At 36.5% G+C, this 14,860-nt stretch overlaps 1 protein-coding gene across 3 annotated transcripts in view; it reads left to right on the forward strand.

The window, feature by feature from the left end:
* Positions 1-14,860, forward strand: part of ASXL3 (ASXL transcriptional regulator 3) — a 127,424-nt gene that overhangs the window by 96,256 nt on the left and 16,308 nt on the right. For all 3 annotated transcript variants that reach the window (XM_052703875.1, XM_052703873.1, XM_052703874.1), the window contains 2 exons: positions 13,450-13,546; positions 14,013-14,118. In XM_052703875.1, the coding sequence (XP_052559835.1) occupies positions 13,450-13,546; positions 14,013-14,118 (203 nt within the window). The remainder of the gene's footprint in view (positions 1-13,449; positions 13,547-14,012; positions 14,119-14,860) is intronic.

Here is a 14,860-nt window from a genome sequence, read left to right on the forward strand (position 1 = left end):
ATTACAGAGTTTTACTTAGAAGAATTAATAATCACATAATGAGAGCTAGATAAAATTTAGCCTTCCTCTGCGTCAGGGTATACTCTGCTTCTGAAAAGTGGGATGTGTGGAAAAGAGATTACACAGAGCAAACAGTAGCGCTCAAGTTGTATTGCATGAGAATTGCAATGAGTTGAGAGGCGTAGTGTTTTCCCATATTACCTGTCTAAAATATGAAGCTGGCATGACTGAATCTGTTGATCTGGGAGCAACTTGTAAGTCAGATCTATTGCTGTCTGCTGTATTCCTTTGTGTTGGATATATTTGTCTTATTGTATTTCTCAGCTTTTGTATTTTGTGGTCGGAACAGCCAAAGGACCATGATAATTGCATCTTCTCAAAAGTAGTTTTTGTATACTCCCATATCCCTACTTTAAACTCAAAATCTCTTCCATTGTTTTTGGCTTTAAGTACATGGAGATTGAAATAATGATTTTTCTACGAAGTCATAGTGCTGTGAGCGAATGTGTGCATGTATTGTTGTGTTTGAGATGAGCCTCTAAGAGTTCCTTATCTTCAGGCAAAGAAACAGTTGCTATCTTTTTGTGTCTGCGTTTTTGGCAAGTCCTGATGTGTTTTTTTAATGTTCTGTATCTTCTAACTGTATTACTTCTTTCACATTTCTACCATCTGTGTCCTCAAGACCTGAAAACAGCATTTCATCTTCAACTTGGTAATCAGTAACTTTTCTACTACTTATTCTCTCCCCCACTTTTTCTTTTCTTCTCATTGTCATAACGGTACTGTGCCTTTCTCTGCATGTGTTTTTCTCTCTTTTTTTAGATGTATCAAACCATTTATGAAAGTTTGGTTCTCTTCAGGAAAAACAGACAGCGAAAACAAGAGGATTGGTTGCCCCCCTATGGAAAGGAGCAGTATATACGTAATGGAACTCTTTTATGGGATAGATTACAGTCTGATTGAGAGCTTGTGGAGCAGGATCAGAGGAGAGGCCAGTGGCATGGATGACAGTGATGGGAGTGGGAGTTTGTTAGACCAAGTGATATATCTCAACCCTGGTAAGGCCACACCTAGAATACTATGTCCAGTTCTGGGCTCCTCAGGATAAAAGAGACATGTAGCTACTGGAAAATTCAAGTGCAAGACCATTGAGATGACTGAGAGGCTGATAGAGCTGGGCCTGTTTAGCCTGGAGAAAGATAGGCTCAGGGGTATCTCATCAATGTGTGTAAATACCTGAAGGGAGAAGTTGACAGGACTGGAGACTGAAACACAGAAGGTAGAACTTGTTTAAGCTGAAGGTCACTGAGTGTAGAAATCTTGCCCCAACATCTTTGAAAGGTCATGGAGATAGCAAAGGGCCCCAGTGACTGGAGTATGAAAATGTTCCACCCATCTTTAAGAGAGGCCAAAAAAACCTGGGTGTCTTGATAGACGAGCAAGTCTGTGTCTGTGTATGAATGTTTGGATCTGGAAAACCAGAAGTACTATAAACAAAGCATATTAATTGCTCAATATTGATCTAGCCCTTCAATTTCTTAGTTTTCTGCTTTTCCTTTGTTAGTAAATCTCATTTTATGCCTGGCTTCTGACTTTTTGAAGTCAGAGAACTTGAAGTGTATTATTATACTTTAATTGTACTGCCAGGTTCATAACTTTGCTTCAGCTGTCTTCATCTTTTCTGTTGGGGCAGATATTCTGGGACCTAGTAATGTCACTGATGTTATCTTTACATAGTTCCTGTTTCTGTTCCAAACTGTTTTCATGTCAGTTCTGAGTGAAATATGAGTTATCTGTCTCATCTACTGATACTTCCTGAGGCTTCTCGAGGTCTTCATTTTTTTTCACCATTTTTCCTAATAGTACAAGGTTTAACAGAGGTAACCTGATATTCTCATTCCAAGGTGTTCTATAGTGAGGCATTATAAGGTAGACATTGAAATTTAATGGTGTTAGCAGGGTTTTGGTGTAGGAAAGCATACATAGTTTTCTACTGGAAATAATGACATATGTTTTTCCATTAATAGTTTCTAAATCAGATTTATAAAGGAGGTCACAATTATGTACAACTCAGCAGAATCATCTGTTAGGTCAACCTACATGGCTACATGAAAGAAATATCTGTTATTTAGATATATAGTCATTTAAGTTATCATTTTGAATACTAAAAAATGGCCAATTCAATTCTAAAGCTATGAAAAGTATGCCAAAGTTTACATGAACTGTACAAAAATTTTAAAATAAAATTATCTGATTTGAGCATTTTAATATACAAGACTCAGATTAAATATGAAGAGAAACAAATTTAATAACAGTGAAGTGCTGTATTTTAAGAGTAAGCAACTGACCCACGGAGATGTTTTATGTATTAGAAGTTAGCATTGATTTTTGGGCAGATTTTATCAGATATAAATAGATGGCTGATGGATATATATGAGTAATGGGCACACTTACATCAAATGGGCTGAAATATTTATGTGAAATAAAAATTCCCTTTTTTAGTTATATGCCACCTAAGCTAAACAGATACAGCAATCTTTCTTCTGAATGTTTTCCTAGTAATTGACTATTATGGCGTCTTTTGCAAAGCTTCGTGATCTTTCCTTGTAATTATCAAGATCACTTGAACCTCTAATTTTATCTCGTGTTGTTACCATATGGCACCACTCCCATACTGCTAACTGCAGAAAAATTTAGTGTCTTTACTTGAATTGTGTAGCAGATACACTGTCATCAGAAATGCAGCCATTGTTTAACAGATCTTACAGATTTTCTGTGACAACTAAAGCTGCTTTTACCTTTTTCTTACTCAAGTGCATTCACACTCATTCTCTATTACAGACTTGCCAACTGCTGTAGCATCCATTCAGTTCGGTTCCATTTATCACAGTCTCTTTGAATGGTATTTGTTGTTTAAGTAGAAAAATGACTTTTAAATAGGTAATGGCGTACTGGAACACTCAGCAGTATTCTATAGAAAATGGAGAAACTCTCTCAGTGATTTCCATGCTAAAAATACATGTAAGTTCACTTAAAAGTATTTTTCAGATGTGTTAAAGTTCAGTTCTGTAGCTGCCAACTATTATTTGACAGGGAAAGCTTTAGCTTTCTCCTTTACATAACTGGATACTAGCTCATTAGCTAAAGTACTGAACAAGCAAATCTTATTTTATTATCACATAGAATAAATGCAACTTTTCTAGAAAACATTGCTACATACAAAGCATATGGGTGTATAATATTATTCTGGAGACCTATAAAGAATGTAGATCACTTCAAAATTAATGCCTCCTATTTATTTCCATGAAAAATGCTACAGATACAGAAAACATGATAACACTCTTTGTTAGTATTTTGTAGCTAGAATTGGGTGTGTTTTTCAATATAGTCACCAGCATTAGCTATGCATTTTCACTAGAGATAAACTAGAGAACCTGTGTGACATGCTCATACCAATCTGCATGGCTGCTGGGAACATTGGTTGTCTTTCACACAACTGCTGCCATAACTGAAACACACCATCACGTGCTTCACTGTGCTCACATCCACTGTTTGGTCTCCATAAATGTTTAGCAAGCTTCAGTGAATGTCAGTGAGTGCGGTTTTCTCAATTTTCTCCTCATGGAGGAATTCAGTTAGACACCTTTGCTTCATAAGCATTTCCTTGTCAGATACCATTCTGTCAGACTGCCCCTCTGCTTCCATTTGTCTCACAGCAGCAAAAGATAATGGAATATTGAGAGGAAGGTTCAGCCTCTACTGCCAGACCACCGACATCCATCCATCTCTGACTTCATGAGCAAATGTAATAAAATATGAGGCATTACTTCTGCAGTAGCGTTTTTATTTCCCAATGATATTTTCTGGCTTAATGAGAACTCTTTTCTACAGGGATAACTAAGTTGGCCTCAAGAATAGAAGGTGTTTAACCTGGTTTCTAATATGTGTCAGCTATCAACTGCTAGCAAAGGAGTTGTTGATGGATTGAGTAAAGCTCCTAGCTATCATGAAGCATGAATGTGAGTGACTGATAGAAGGTTTGGTGTTTGAGAAAGACAAGTGTAGCTATAGTGTGCACGACAAGCAAAGCCAGAAAACAGTGCCAGGAAGGTACAATGCTACATGCTGTGACATCTGCTTGAGATGCTTAGGAATTAAGTACAGTCTAAGTCTTTAAATACTATGGAGGCAAAGTTAGGCCATTATCTTATGAAATACTGGTGTTTCTGAAAGTCATTCTGTTTAAATGACTCGTTTACAAATCATTCACTGTGATCAGTAACTAGACTGTGCGGTGACTTGGTTGGAAGGGCATGAAGAGGCTAGAGGTCTTGAAGGCAGTGCGAGGATTGATTTACGCACCCTCATTTAACAAAGCAAGTTGATAATTGCTCAGAAGAGATATGCATGCAAGAGAGCTCTTGGTTTTGTTTTTAATTCTGATGTAATAGGTGACAACTTTACCACCTTTTAGCTTTATAAACTAGAACACTGTTGCTAATTTATTTTTTAAATTCTTTAGCATCTTTGATATCTTAGAACAGCAAATATGCATATAAAGCACAATTCCATTTTCTCTACGCCAAGGAAGAAACATCAATGTCTGTTTTTCTTGATAGATATTGCCTGAAAGATTTTTGGGCTGTCCAATGATGGAGAACTCGCAGCCTTTCCAAATAAAAGTCTAATGCTTCACTAGCTTTACTAATAGAAAGTTTTCTCCTCTGTCTAATCTGAATCTTTAGAATTCTAACCCTGTTACTTTTTGTTGCAATAGCCTTCAAACAGTGCCCTATCTTCCTGTTTTCCTTTCTTGAGATGCAGTCCTTATTAATGCATTCTTTATAGCTTGAGGACCTTCAGCTTCTGGTTGGCCTCATTTCTCTACTCTGGAGTTTATATCAGTTTTGAATTGCAAGAGTCAAAATTGAACGTTTTACCCCAGGTCAGATGGTAAGTAACATCAAATGGAGGATAACTGATTTCCATATTTACACAGTACTCTTGTTCATAACTTCCAGTGTGGTGCTCGCCTTCTTTGCAACTGTATAGGAAGGTTGAGTTATATTCAGTTCATGATCAGCCTGTGTGTTCCTAAGCTACAGATCCTTTTCTACAAAAGCATGGCATAGCCATTTAGTTTCTCCAGTTTGGTTTTTCTTTGCTGAAGTATTTCCACAATAATGAGGATCTTTGCATTTACTGCTATTGCAATACCCTTCTTATCCCCACTGCTTTCACTGTAATTCTAAAATCTGTCAAGATAATTCTGAATTTCAGTATACTCTCACTCCCTCTCAGATTTACATCATTAGCATATTTCTACCATTTTTCAATCATATCCCTGCAATAAAGCTTTCTTGTTGATAATAAGTAAATTGTAGTTAGCTAAGAAAAGTTTTCTGAGTAGTTCTGGAGCCACTTAATGGCAACTTACATATCCTAAATTCCTTAAGAAAATGTCATGTGACGCATTATTGTTAAAATCAAGATACACAGTTTGTGCTATTTCTCTTCTATAGTGGAGCCTTTTATGCTGTCAGAAAGAAAAGTGATTGACTTGACATGATCAGTTGTTGACAAATCTGTGTTGGCTGTTGCTCAACTCGTATTAACATCCAGACAGTTTTTTATAGTCTGATATCTTGTGCTTTAAAGATTGCACATACTCTCCAGATCTTGCAAAGAAAGGGAGTAAGTGAGGTACCTAGACATAAACTTTTTGTACTGATTTAGATGAGTTGTATGTATCATAGAATCATAGAATACTTAGAGTTGGAACGGACCCTTAGAGTTCATTTAGTCCAATTTCCCTGCAATGAACAGGGGCAAATACAGCTTGATCACATTGCCCTGAGCCTGATCCACCTTGCCTCCTGTCATCTACCACCTCTATGGGCAACCCGTTCCACTACGTCACCACCTTCACTGTAAAAGACTTATTCTTTATGTCTAATCTAAATCTCCCCTCTTTAAGCTTGAAACCATTTCCCCTTGTTCTATCGCAACAGACCCTGCTAAAGAGTCAGTCCCATTCTTTCCTGTAGCACCCCTTTAGATACTGAAAGGCTGCTATAAGATCGCTTTGGAGCCTTCTCTTCTCTAGGCTGAACAGCCCCAGCTCTCTCAGCCTGTCCTCATAGGAGAGATGTTCCATTTCTTTGATCACTTTTGGGGCCCTCCTCTGAATGTGCTCCAACAAGTCCATGTCTCTCCTGCACTAAGAATTCCACATCTGGATGCAGTACTCCAGGTGAGGCCTCACCAGCACAGAGCAGAGGGGCAGGATCACCTCCCTCACCCTGCTGGCCACGCTTATTTCGATGTAGGCCAGGATACAGTTGGCTTTCTGGGCTGTGAGGGCACACTGCTGGGTCACATCCAGTTCTCCATGCAGCAGTTCTCCATGCAGCAGTACCCCCAGGTCTTTTTTTTTTTTTTGCAGGGCTGTGCTCAATCCTTTCGTCCCCCAACTTGTATCAGTAGGGGATGCTGTCTTGACCCAGGCGCAAGACCTTCCATTTGGATTTGTCAAACCTCATGAGGTTCTCTTTGGTCCACTGCCTGTCTAGGTCCCTCTAGATGACATCCAGTCCCTCTGGTGTGTTGACCACACACCTTAGTTTGGTCTCATCAGCAAACCTGCCAAGGGTGCACTTTACCATAGATTATTAGATGTAATCTAGACCAAGAAGCTTCTTCGAAAGAGTGTAGGTCCCCTGTAGATTCTGTGTCATATTCACCCAGAATAAATCCATAAGAATGTTTTAGGACACCCTAAGACATTTCAAAAAAGAATGAGATATCTCTGTATAGGCCACAGAGATGTCCTGAAGCTGGCTTGGTCTGTAAGCCAATAGCTATGCTTATCACTTGTTTTATACTCAGGCGATACCCGTGTGCCGTATATGTACAGCTAAATTACATGTTTCTACAATTATCACAGACCCTCTTCAGTGTTTGATGGATTCTGAAATCTATCTTTTAACATTTCTGATGTAGATTCACAACAAGGCGTTTAGGAGGCTGGTCCACCAAGTCAATCAAATTTGAATACAATTAAGTATTCAGCTCCTTGCTTATTCAAGGCTGAGATGTTACCGTTCTGTTGATGGTATTTATTCTTTTAAGCATCTGGTATAAAGATGAGTGCAAAGAAGGTGTTATGAGCATTAGCTATATTCATGTATCCCTCTAGTTTTTGCACTGTGTTGCATGGTGGACTAACATTTTTTCATCATGTTCTTGCTACTAATGTACTTACAGAATTATTTATTTCAGAGATTGATGTGTTTGTTCCAGCTGCATCTCATTTGGCCCTTTATAACATATTCTACTGTGGTATTCTTGGACCTTATTTTCATTCCTTGCATGCTGTAAGATCAGTAGTGGGGTCTTCACTAATACAGTGTGGTCTGATTGTACAGTCCCCATTATTCCTTTTCAGGATCGTTTGCATTTGGTCACTATTGTTTATTTAAAAAACTGTGAGGTTTCTCTAACTCCCTTTTTTGCTTGCACAGAGTTCTTGAGGGATTCTCCCAAGTAATTCTGCATTATTGAAAGTATGCCTAATTGGAACACACTTTTTAACTCTACTGTCATTAGTATTTTCCCTTTTTTTCCCAAACAAACTGTAGTGTTTTATATTACTATGAGTCATATGAATTACCAGATTTCCATTTTGCCCATCAAGTCAAGATGTTGACTGTCAAGTAAATCTTCCAAGTCCTCCTACGTACCATTTGTAATTCTTGCAGTAGTGTTCAACTGTTAGAGGCTGAGCTGAATGTACCACTGTTATCATATTAGTTCCTTCTTTAACCTCCTATAAATAAGCTTAATTTTCACAGTGATTCACAGTGCGGTGTTTTATATCTAATAGTTGATGTTTTTCTTTCAGTTTTGTTTTTTCTTTTCCCAGTCTTCCACACTGATTTAGTTTGAAGTGCATCTCACAAGTAGGCTTGAATAGTCATTCTTGCTCATATAATTGGGTGACATATATATAAATACTGCAGTAAGATATGGAGGAATTATCCAGTATGTCTTTACAGCATGTTTCTTTTCTCTGTAAGGGCTATTTTCTGTCTTTGCTTACCTATTGCCATATAACTAAACATTCTTGGATATCACCTCATGGGTGAAGGTGCAAAAGCCATTCTGTCCATAACACCTATTCTACCATTTCCACTATATATCTGTCACTGCTGATAAAAGTATCTGTAGATCTATAGACTCCATGATGAGTCTTACAGTCTCCATGTCACTTGTGACCCACTCACCGTCATTTCTGGCTGTATTCTTAGATCAAAGGTAGATGGGCAACAAAGTTTAATAATCAGTGAAATGGGTAGATTTCATTACTGAAGATCATCAGAATGTCATTGTTATCCTCACTCCCCTTCATTCCCTCCTCAGAATCTGTTTTTAGGTGGTGAATCTCTTGAACACTGGGAGCACTGGCTTTTCTTTCTCTGGTGTTGGGACTGGTTTATCTTTTTTACCAGAATAGGTGACAATACCCTTCTCTGCATTTGAAGGTCATACTAAGGTGTCATTAGGATGTGTGGCATTAATTACTCACCCAGTTTACACTAGTTTGTATTCAGAGGATCTCCATTTGGTAAAAGTTTGTGCATATTGACACTGTTCTTGCAATCTGTTCTGAAAATTCCAATTACTTTTTAGCAGATTTGACAGTAATTTGTTTTATCATTTTGGGATTCTGTGGAAAAACTGAGTATCTTGTACACTACAAATATTTCTGCTGATGTTGTCTTTCAGTGTAGGTTATAGGGAGGAGAGTGGTCTTTTGTGTTGTCTAGCATAGGTAGCAAATACAGAGCAGAAATGTTATGGGCAGTAGCTGTTGGTAGAAAAATTACCCAGTTCCTTGATGTGTTTTATTTTTAATGCTTTGTAATGCAAACAGATGTTGAGTTTTAGCAGATATATTTATTAGTTGGGTGATTTTTTGTTAGCTTTCAATAAAAAAGAGGAACATATTAAAGCCATTATGAATTCTGCATAGAAATATTAGTTTTAAGACATAAGTTTACATTGTGCTTAATCAGAATTTAAATTTCAACAGAATAAAACATAAATTTTTCAAGAAATGCTTGTTGTTCCAAGTCATTAACACAATGTCTCTGTTGGACAACATTTTTAAATAGCACAAAACTTAATAGTGTATTTTAGAACTGCTCTCTTGGCATATTTCTGTAAATTCTAATTTAGACCTAGTGCTTAATTGTGCTGTCTGCTTGTCAAGTATAGAGAAGTAAATACAACCTTTTGCTTCAAAAATTTTAGCTTCCACTTAATTTTTTTGAGTAAGGTGAAAATATATTCTCAATGAAAGAAGAATTCAACAGAAGCTATGTTAATTAATCCTGTAGGAAGAATACCTCTTGGTCTTTCCATGTTTAACAGAGCAGAAAAAAAATGTTGGCCTCATTTCACACAACCAATTGAGGAAAGAACCAGACCATCTATGTTAGTATCTTTGTTTCTTGTTGACAAGCATTTAATTCCCTGGTGTTTTGCTTTTTTTTAGTAACTAGATTTACAGTTGTTAGTTCTGTGACTGCTCAAACTTGTCCATTTTTGGTTGCAGATTTTTAATTTCTTTTTTCTCCTTAGAACTTTTTAAATGAATCAAAAATAGCTAAAGGATTAACTTAGTTTAGTTGGCGGTTGGTTTTTTTTTTCTTCATTTGGTAATGGATCTAGCTTCCTTAAAATAATTTGAAAATTTCTGTCTCATTCATTTTAGTTCTTAAAGCCGTTGAGTTCCTTTAGATTTTTTTGTTGTCATCCCTTTCTCCTTGATCTTTAACTGACTGAGTGCATTCTTTCTATTCCATTCTCAGCACAGGATTTCTTTGATTTCAAATTTCTGAGCACATCACTGAGGCCAGTCAACTCTTTATTTCTGCTTTTTTTTTTTTTTTCAAGAAGAAATTTTGTCTGCTTTGCATTAATTTGTTAACTTATGTGTTGATTTAAGGGGACTCCAAATCCAGATTTGCAAGTTTAGCCCTTTAATGTTTGACTAGAATTCTCAATCTCTCCTTTTTGAATTTATTTGGTATCTTTTTGCCCTAAATAATGTGTACCAAGCCTATGTAATTATGTTGCTTTCAACATTCCTCCATTGCATTTTAACCTGAAATGATTATTTCATATTGTGCTATAGTAGACCACTGGAAGCTTCTCCTCTAATTAATTAATGCTTTTCCATCTTCTGGATCATTACATGATACGTGATTTTCTGTCTAGGTTTTGGCTGTTCCAGCTACTTCAGTCTTCCATGAGGTCTGTGGGGCTCTGAACACAGATCTCAGTAAAGCTCTTCCACAGCCAGTTCATCAAAGCAATGACAATCATGAGGTCAGCAGCCGCTTCTCTTTAAGTTTGTTCATTATCTTTTTTTAATCTATTGATCCTTGACATCATATTTTCAGTGCGGCCTGCATCTTTTTTTCAGGTGCAGTTCCCATGTGATCTGTTGTTCTATAATTGCTAGTTAACCGTATGGTATTTGCTCATAGGTGAGACACTGCAGTCTTACTTTCACATTTCTGCTATTATTTTTTCCCTATAGTTCTGTTTCTGTTTTCTTCCATAAGTACTTATTCCTCATTACTTTTTCTTACATTACAGGAACTAACAACATTTTACCTGTGACCCTGCCAACATTTTATTTCAGTTCTGAAGTTCCAGCCTGTCTTTTTCTGTTACATGGTCTAATTAACCTTTCTAATATTTATCTTGGAGTTTGCATTGTCTTTTTCACACCTTGTAAGATGCTGTCAGAAATGTAGCACTTTTTGCAATTGTATTAGCTAATATACTGAAATATACAGTATCTCTTTCTATAAACCTTGCTTCTCTCACACCCTTAACGAAAACACAGATACAATGAAGCTGTTCTTATAATAATGCTGTTCTTCTTATATTCATATGGTATTCTAATTTTGCAGTCTTCATAATGCTCTTGATTTATGCAGCCAAGTGAAATAGCTTAATGATATTTGACTTCATTTCATACAATCTAAAAGTGAATTGCTGCTAAAAATCACTATTCTCCATCCACCTTTTGCATTCCATTCCATCTTTGCATGAGATCTAATGATTATATGACCTTAGGATAAGTTGCATCATCTTGCTGGTTTAGCAGAAAATTATTATATGTGAATTATTACTTTCCTATGTGATTTGTTGTTCTGACTCATAATATGAGTGCACAGTTTGCCACTAGCTGTGCAGTGGGGTTTCAGGGAGACCAGAGGTAACCTGCAGTTATACAAAGTTAAATAAAGAAATGTGCCTGTATTACCCTTCCATGAAAAACTGTCAGAATTTGGGATTGAGTTTTTGAGTTTGTTGAAGTTTGGAGTAGAACCTACACTGACATGAGTGGATGTCAGTATTTCATCTCCTTTAATGTTGAAATTGAGGTAGCTTGAGCATCTCTCTTCAGGAAACAAAAAATTGTTTATTAACTTTTGATTCTTTTCTTTATAATATCTAATCTTACCTTTTTAGGAAATTGTGTAAATGCTGATTTTGACCAACTTCTGATGTATTTGTTCAATTGCAGGAGACAGCAGTATCAAAAAATCTCGGTTTAATTTATTAATTCTTTTAGAAAACATTTGTTTCCTATAAAAGGATTGGTTGTGTAGAAAGAAAATGATGTGTCATACCAATCTGCTGATAAGTGCATTTTCTTCTTGTCCTTTCTCTGTTATCACACAGATTTTATTTTCCTGATGCTTTTGCTGCACATTTCAGCATTTCTTTCCAGTTTTTCTCCATTTTTATCTTTAGTCGTAGCTTTCTGTAATTAATGCAGTCCACAACCCACACTGTGTGAAGCACAGAGGTGTTATTTATCCACCTTAATTGATGTCCTATGACTTGTTGGCAAAACAATGGCATATAGGGAGCCTGCTTTGGCAGGGAGGTTGGACTCGATAGTCTCTCGAGATCCCTTCCAACCCCTATATTTCTGTGATTCTGTGATACAGCAGGAGATCGTGGTCAGCAGCTCTGTAGGTGTGTATCCTGCTGAGGGGCACATACACATACGGTTTTCTGTCTGTAATCAAATAGCTTTTGTGTTGCCTCTTTCTATTTTTACTTCTACACATCTTTCTGTTTTACTCATATGAGGCTATTATGGGACAGTATGTGAGCTAGGCAATGAGAAAATTCTACCAATTCTTTATCCACCAAATAGTCCAGCCTTCGTACCCATATCTCTCCAATTTAGAGATTAAGATGCAGTATAGGACCACATCAAAGCCCTTTCAGAAGTCCAGGTAAGTGACATCGCATGATCTGCCCTTAATGGAGCCATGCTGCCTGTCTCAGATAACATTATCAAAGGTTGTTCTGAAAGCAAGGCCAACGTTATCTGGGACAGATAATGGTCAGTGAGAGAAACATGCTTAAATATCCTGAAGTGTTTCTGGCACATTTGCTTCTTTCTGGTTCTGGTTTGGAACAAGTGCTATGAGTTAGGGGAATATTACATATCTAAAATACGCAATAATATGCTGTTAATATGGTGTTTTTCAGTACTATCTTACAAATGGTGTTTTCAATAATTTACCTGTTAGTAACCTCAAATGTATGAATTTGTATTTATAGTCTGCCTATTATCCTAGAGATGAGACCCACCACTAATCTGTTTTATTTACTTGCTTTCATCTGTTATTAGAATTCCTTCAATTACTTACTAGAATTCCTTCAGAAGTCATATATATCTGCAGAAACAGAAAACAAGCATCAAGTTGTATGATAAAGATTGATATTTGTATTGCTTTTTAACATTATTCCAGAAATATTACAGTTGATACCTTCAGTGGTTTTATATCATTGAATGTGATGTAAGAAGTAAAATAACTACAATGTTCATAGTTTTGGTGCTTGTAAAATTAGGCTGTTCTTATTTTTTAAGGTTACTCATCATCCACTCTTCTGTCTGTACAGCATAATAGCTAACGTGAATGTTCATAAAACTGAGAAACAGAGTAAAGTTCTTTTGTCATTATATTTAATTTGTTTTGTACCATATTCCAGGAAGATGCGCAGGTGCATTAATGAGCTTGATTTTTGACTGTGCACCACAGCTCTAGACATCTTAGGCTCAAGACAGAGAGAGTTGTGATTGAAACACATCAGCAGTAAACTGAGTTATCATCAGTAATAGTGAAGACTGATTACGACTGAAAAGAGCACACTGATGCAGGATTAGTCCTCTCGTGCTTACAGTAACTATAATGAAAAAACAAGTTTTAGTAGTAGCAGATCATTTCCTGTGTTATTTCCACTTTCGATCTGTCCGGCTTACCTTCATTGGAATTCCACTTTTATGTAATCTTAGATGACGCTCTATCTGACAGTATCTTCTGCTGTTATTGGCTTATTTTCTAGATGGGAAGTGATGGAGTTTTGCGCCTCAGTAGTTCTGCTCTAAACAATGAATTCTTTGCGTATGCAGCACAAGGGTGGAAACAACGATTGGCAGAAGGTAACTTTTTATTTGCTCTCAGATTTACCAAAGAATAATTATTTTCATGAGGAAAGCCACCGCTTCTCCATTCGAGGATTACATTAACAAGGGAAAGAGTAATTCAATGGTAACTGAGCACAATGAACATTGCTGATTCCGTTTTGAATTTAGTCTACATTATCACAACTTGCTGTGACAGTTTATACTGACTGTTAGAAAGAAAAAAAAGACAACAACACATTTTCATCACTGCCAAACCTCGGAAATGTAAATGCAAGTGACTAAATCCCACCAATATAGTTTCAGGATAGTGAAGTTACATGGTAAAGCAAGTCTTGCTACTTCACACTCTTGTTTTTCAGTGTATTCATTGGAGATTGTTGGATGATCAGAAATCACTGTTCATCATCTGTGTAGCTGTAGTGTATAATTATTCATGAAACTAATCGACAACTTTTATTCAATATTAGTATTTGTTTTGTAGGAGAATTTACTCCAGAAATGCAATTGCGTATCAGACAGGAGATGGAAAAGGAAAAGAAAACAGAGCCTTGGAAAGAAAAATTCTTTGAAAGGTTTTATGGTGAAAAGTAAGTATTGAAGCAAATAAAAGAAAATGAAAAAAATGCTTTTAGGAGCAAATGAAAATATAATTCTCTGCTTCACATAGCACAGTTATATGCTGTAAAACTTAATAAAATGGTTATCAAAGGCATCATTCCCTGATATAAGAAGTTGTGGGTAGAATTATAGTGGCACATCTGCACTTGCATTACAATTGCGTTTTTAAAGGTTCATAACTCATCCATAAAAATTCATTTCAAGGAAGGCTTAAGACACAAGGCTCAAGCATGTGAGTATTTTTTAATTATCTTTTAAAAGATGAGATTAGGTCTGTTCTTAGTGCAAAATATAAATGCAGCTTCTTCAGACTAGAAGACTAGTGGAAATATTTCTTTGTGGTTTTTTTCTTTCGTTTTTTTCTAAGCTAGTTGTCATTTTTTGAATCAAGTAGTTCTTAGTGTTTGACAGAGATGGCCTTTCACACAGACTGTACAGCGGAAGAGATACTGGATAGAGTCATATAAAAATGACAACTAGTCTAATTTTAGAAGTGAGATGCAAAGGATAAATAGATGCCCATAATTGGCTAAAATGAATTCGATGATATTGCTCCAGGTGTTCCACTGCGCAGAGTCAGCATGATTTGACTGAAGCAGAGATGGCATTCTGCAGAAGCATGATGTTTAATCCTTAATTCTGCTTTAAGAATCAGAATTTCAAAGAGATTCACATCTCTTAAAAATTGTAAAATCTTCCTTTTGAAATTTG

Source organism: Tympanuchus pallidicinctus, unplaced genomic scaffold, assembly GCF_026119805.1.
Source record: "Tympanuchus pallidicinctus isolate F22 unplaced genomic scaffold, pur_lepc_1.0 scaffold5, whole genome shotgun sequence".
Lineage (NCBI taxonomy): Eukaryota > Metazoa > Chordata > Aves > Galliformes > Phasianidae > Tympanuchus > Tympanuchus pallidicinctus.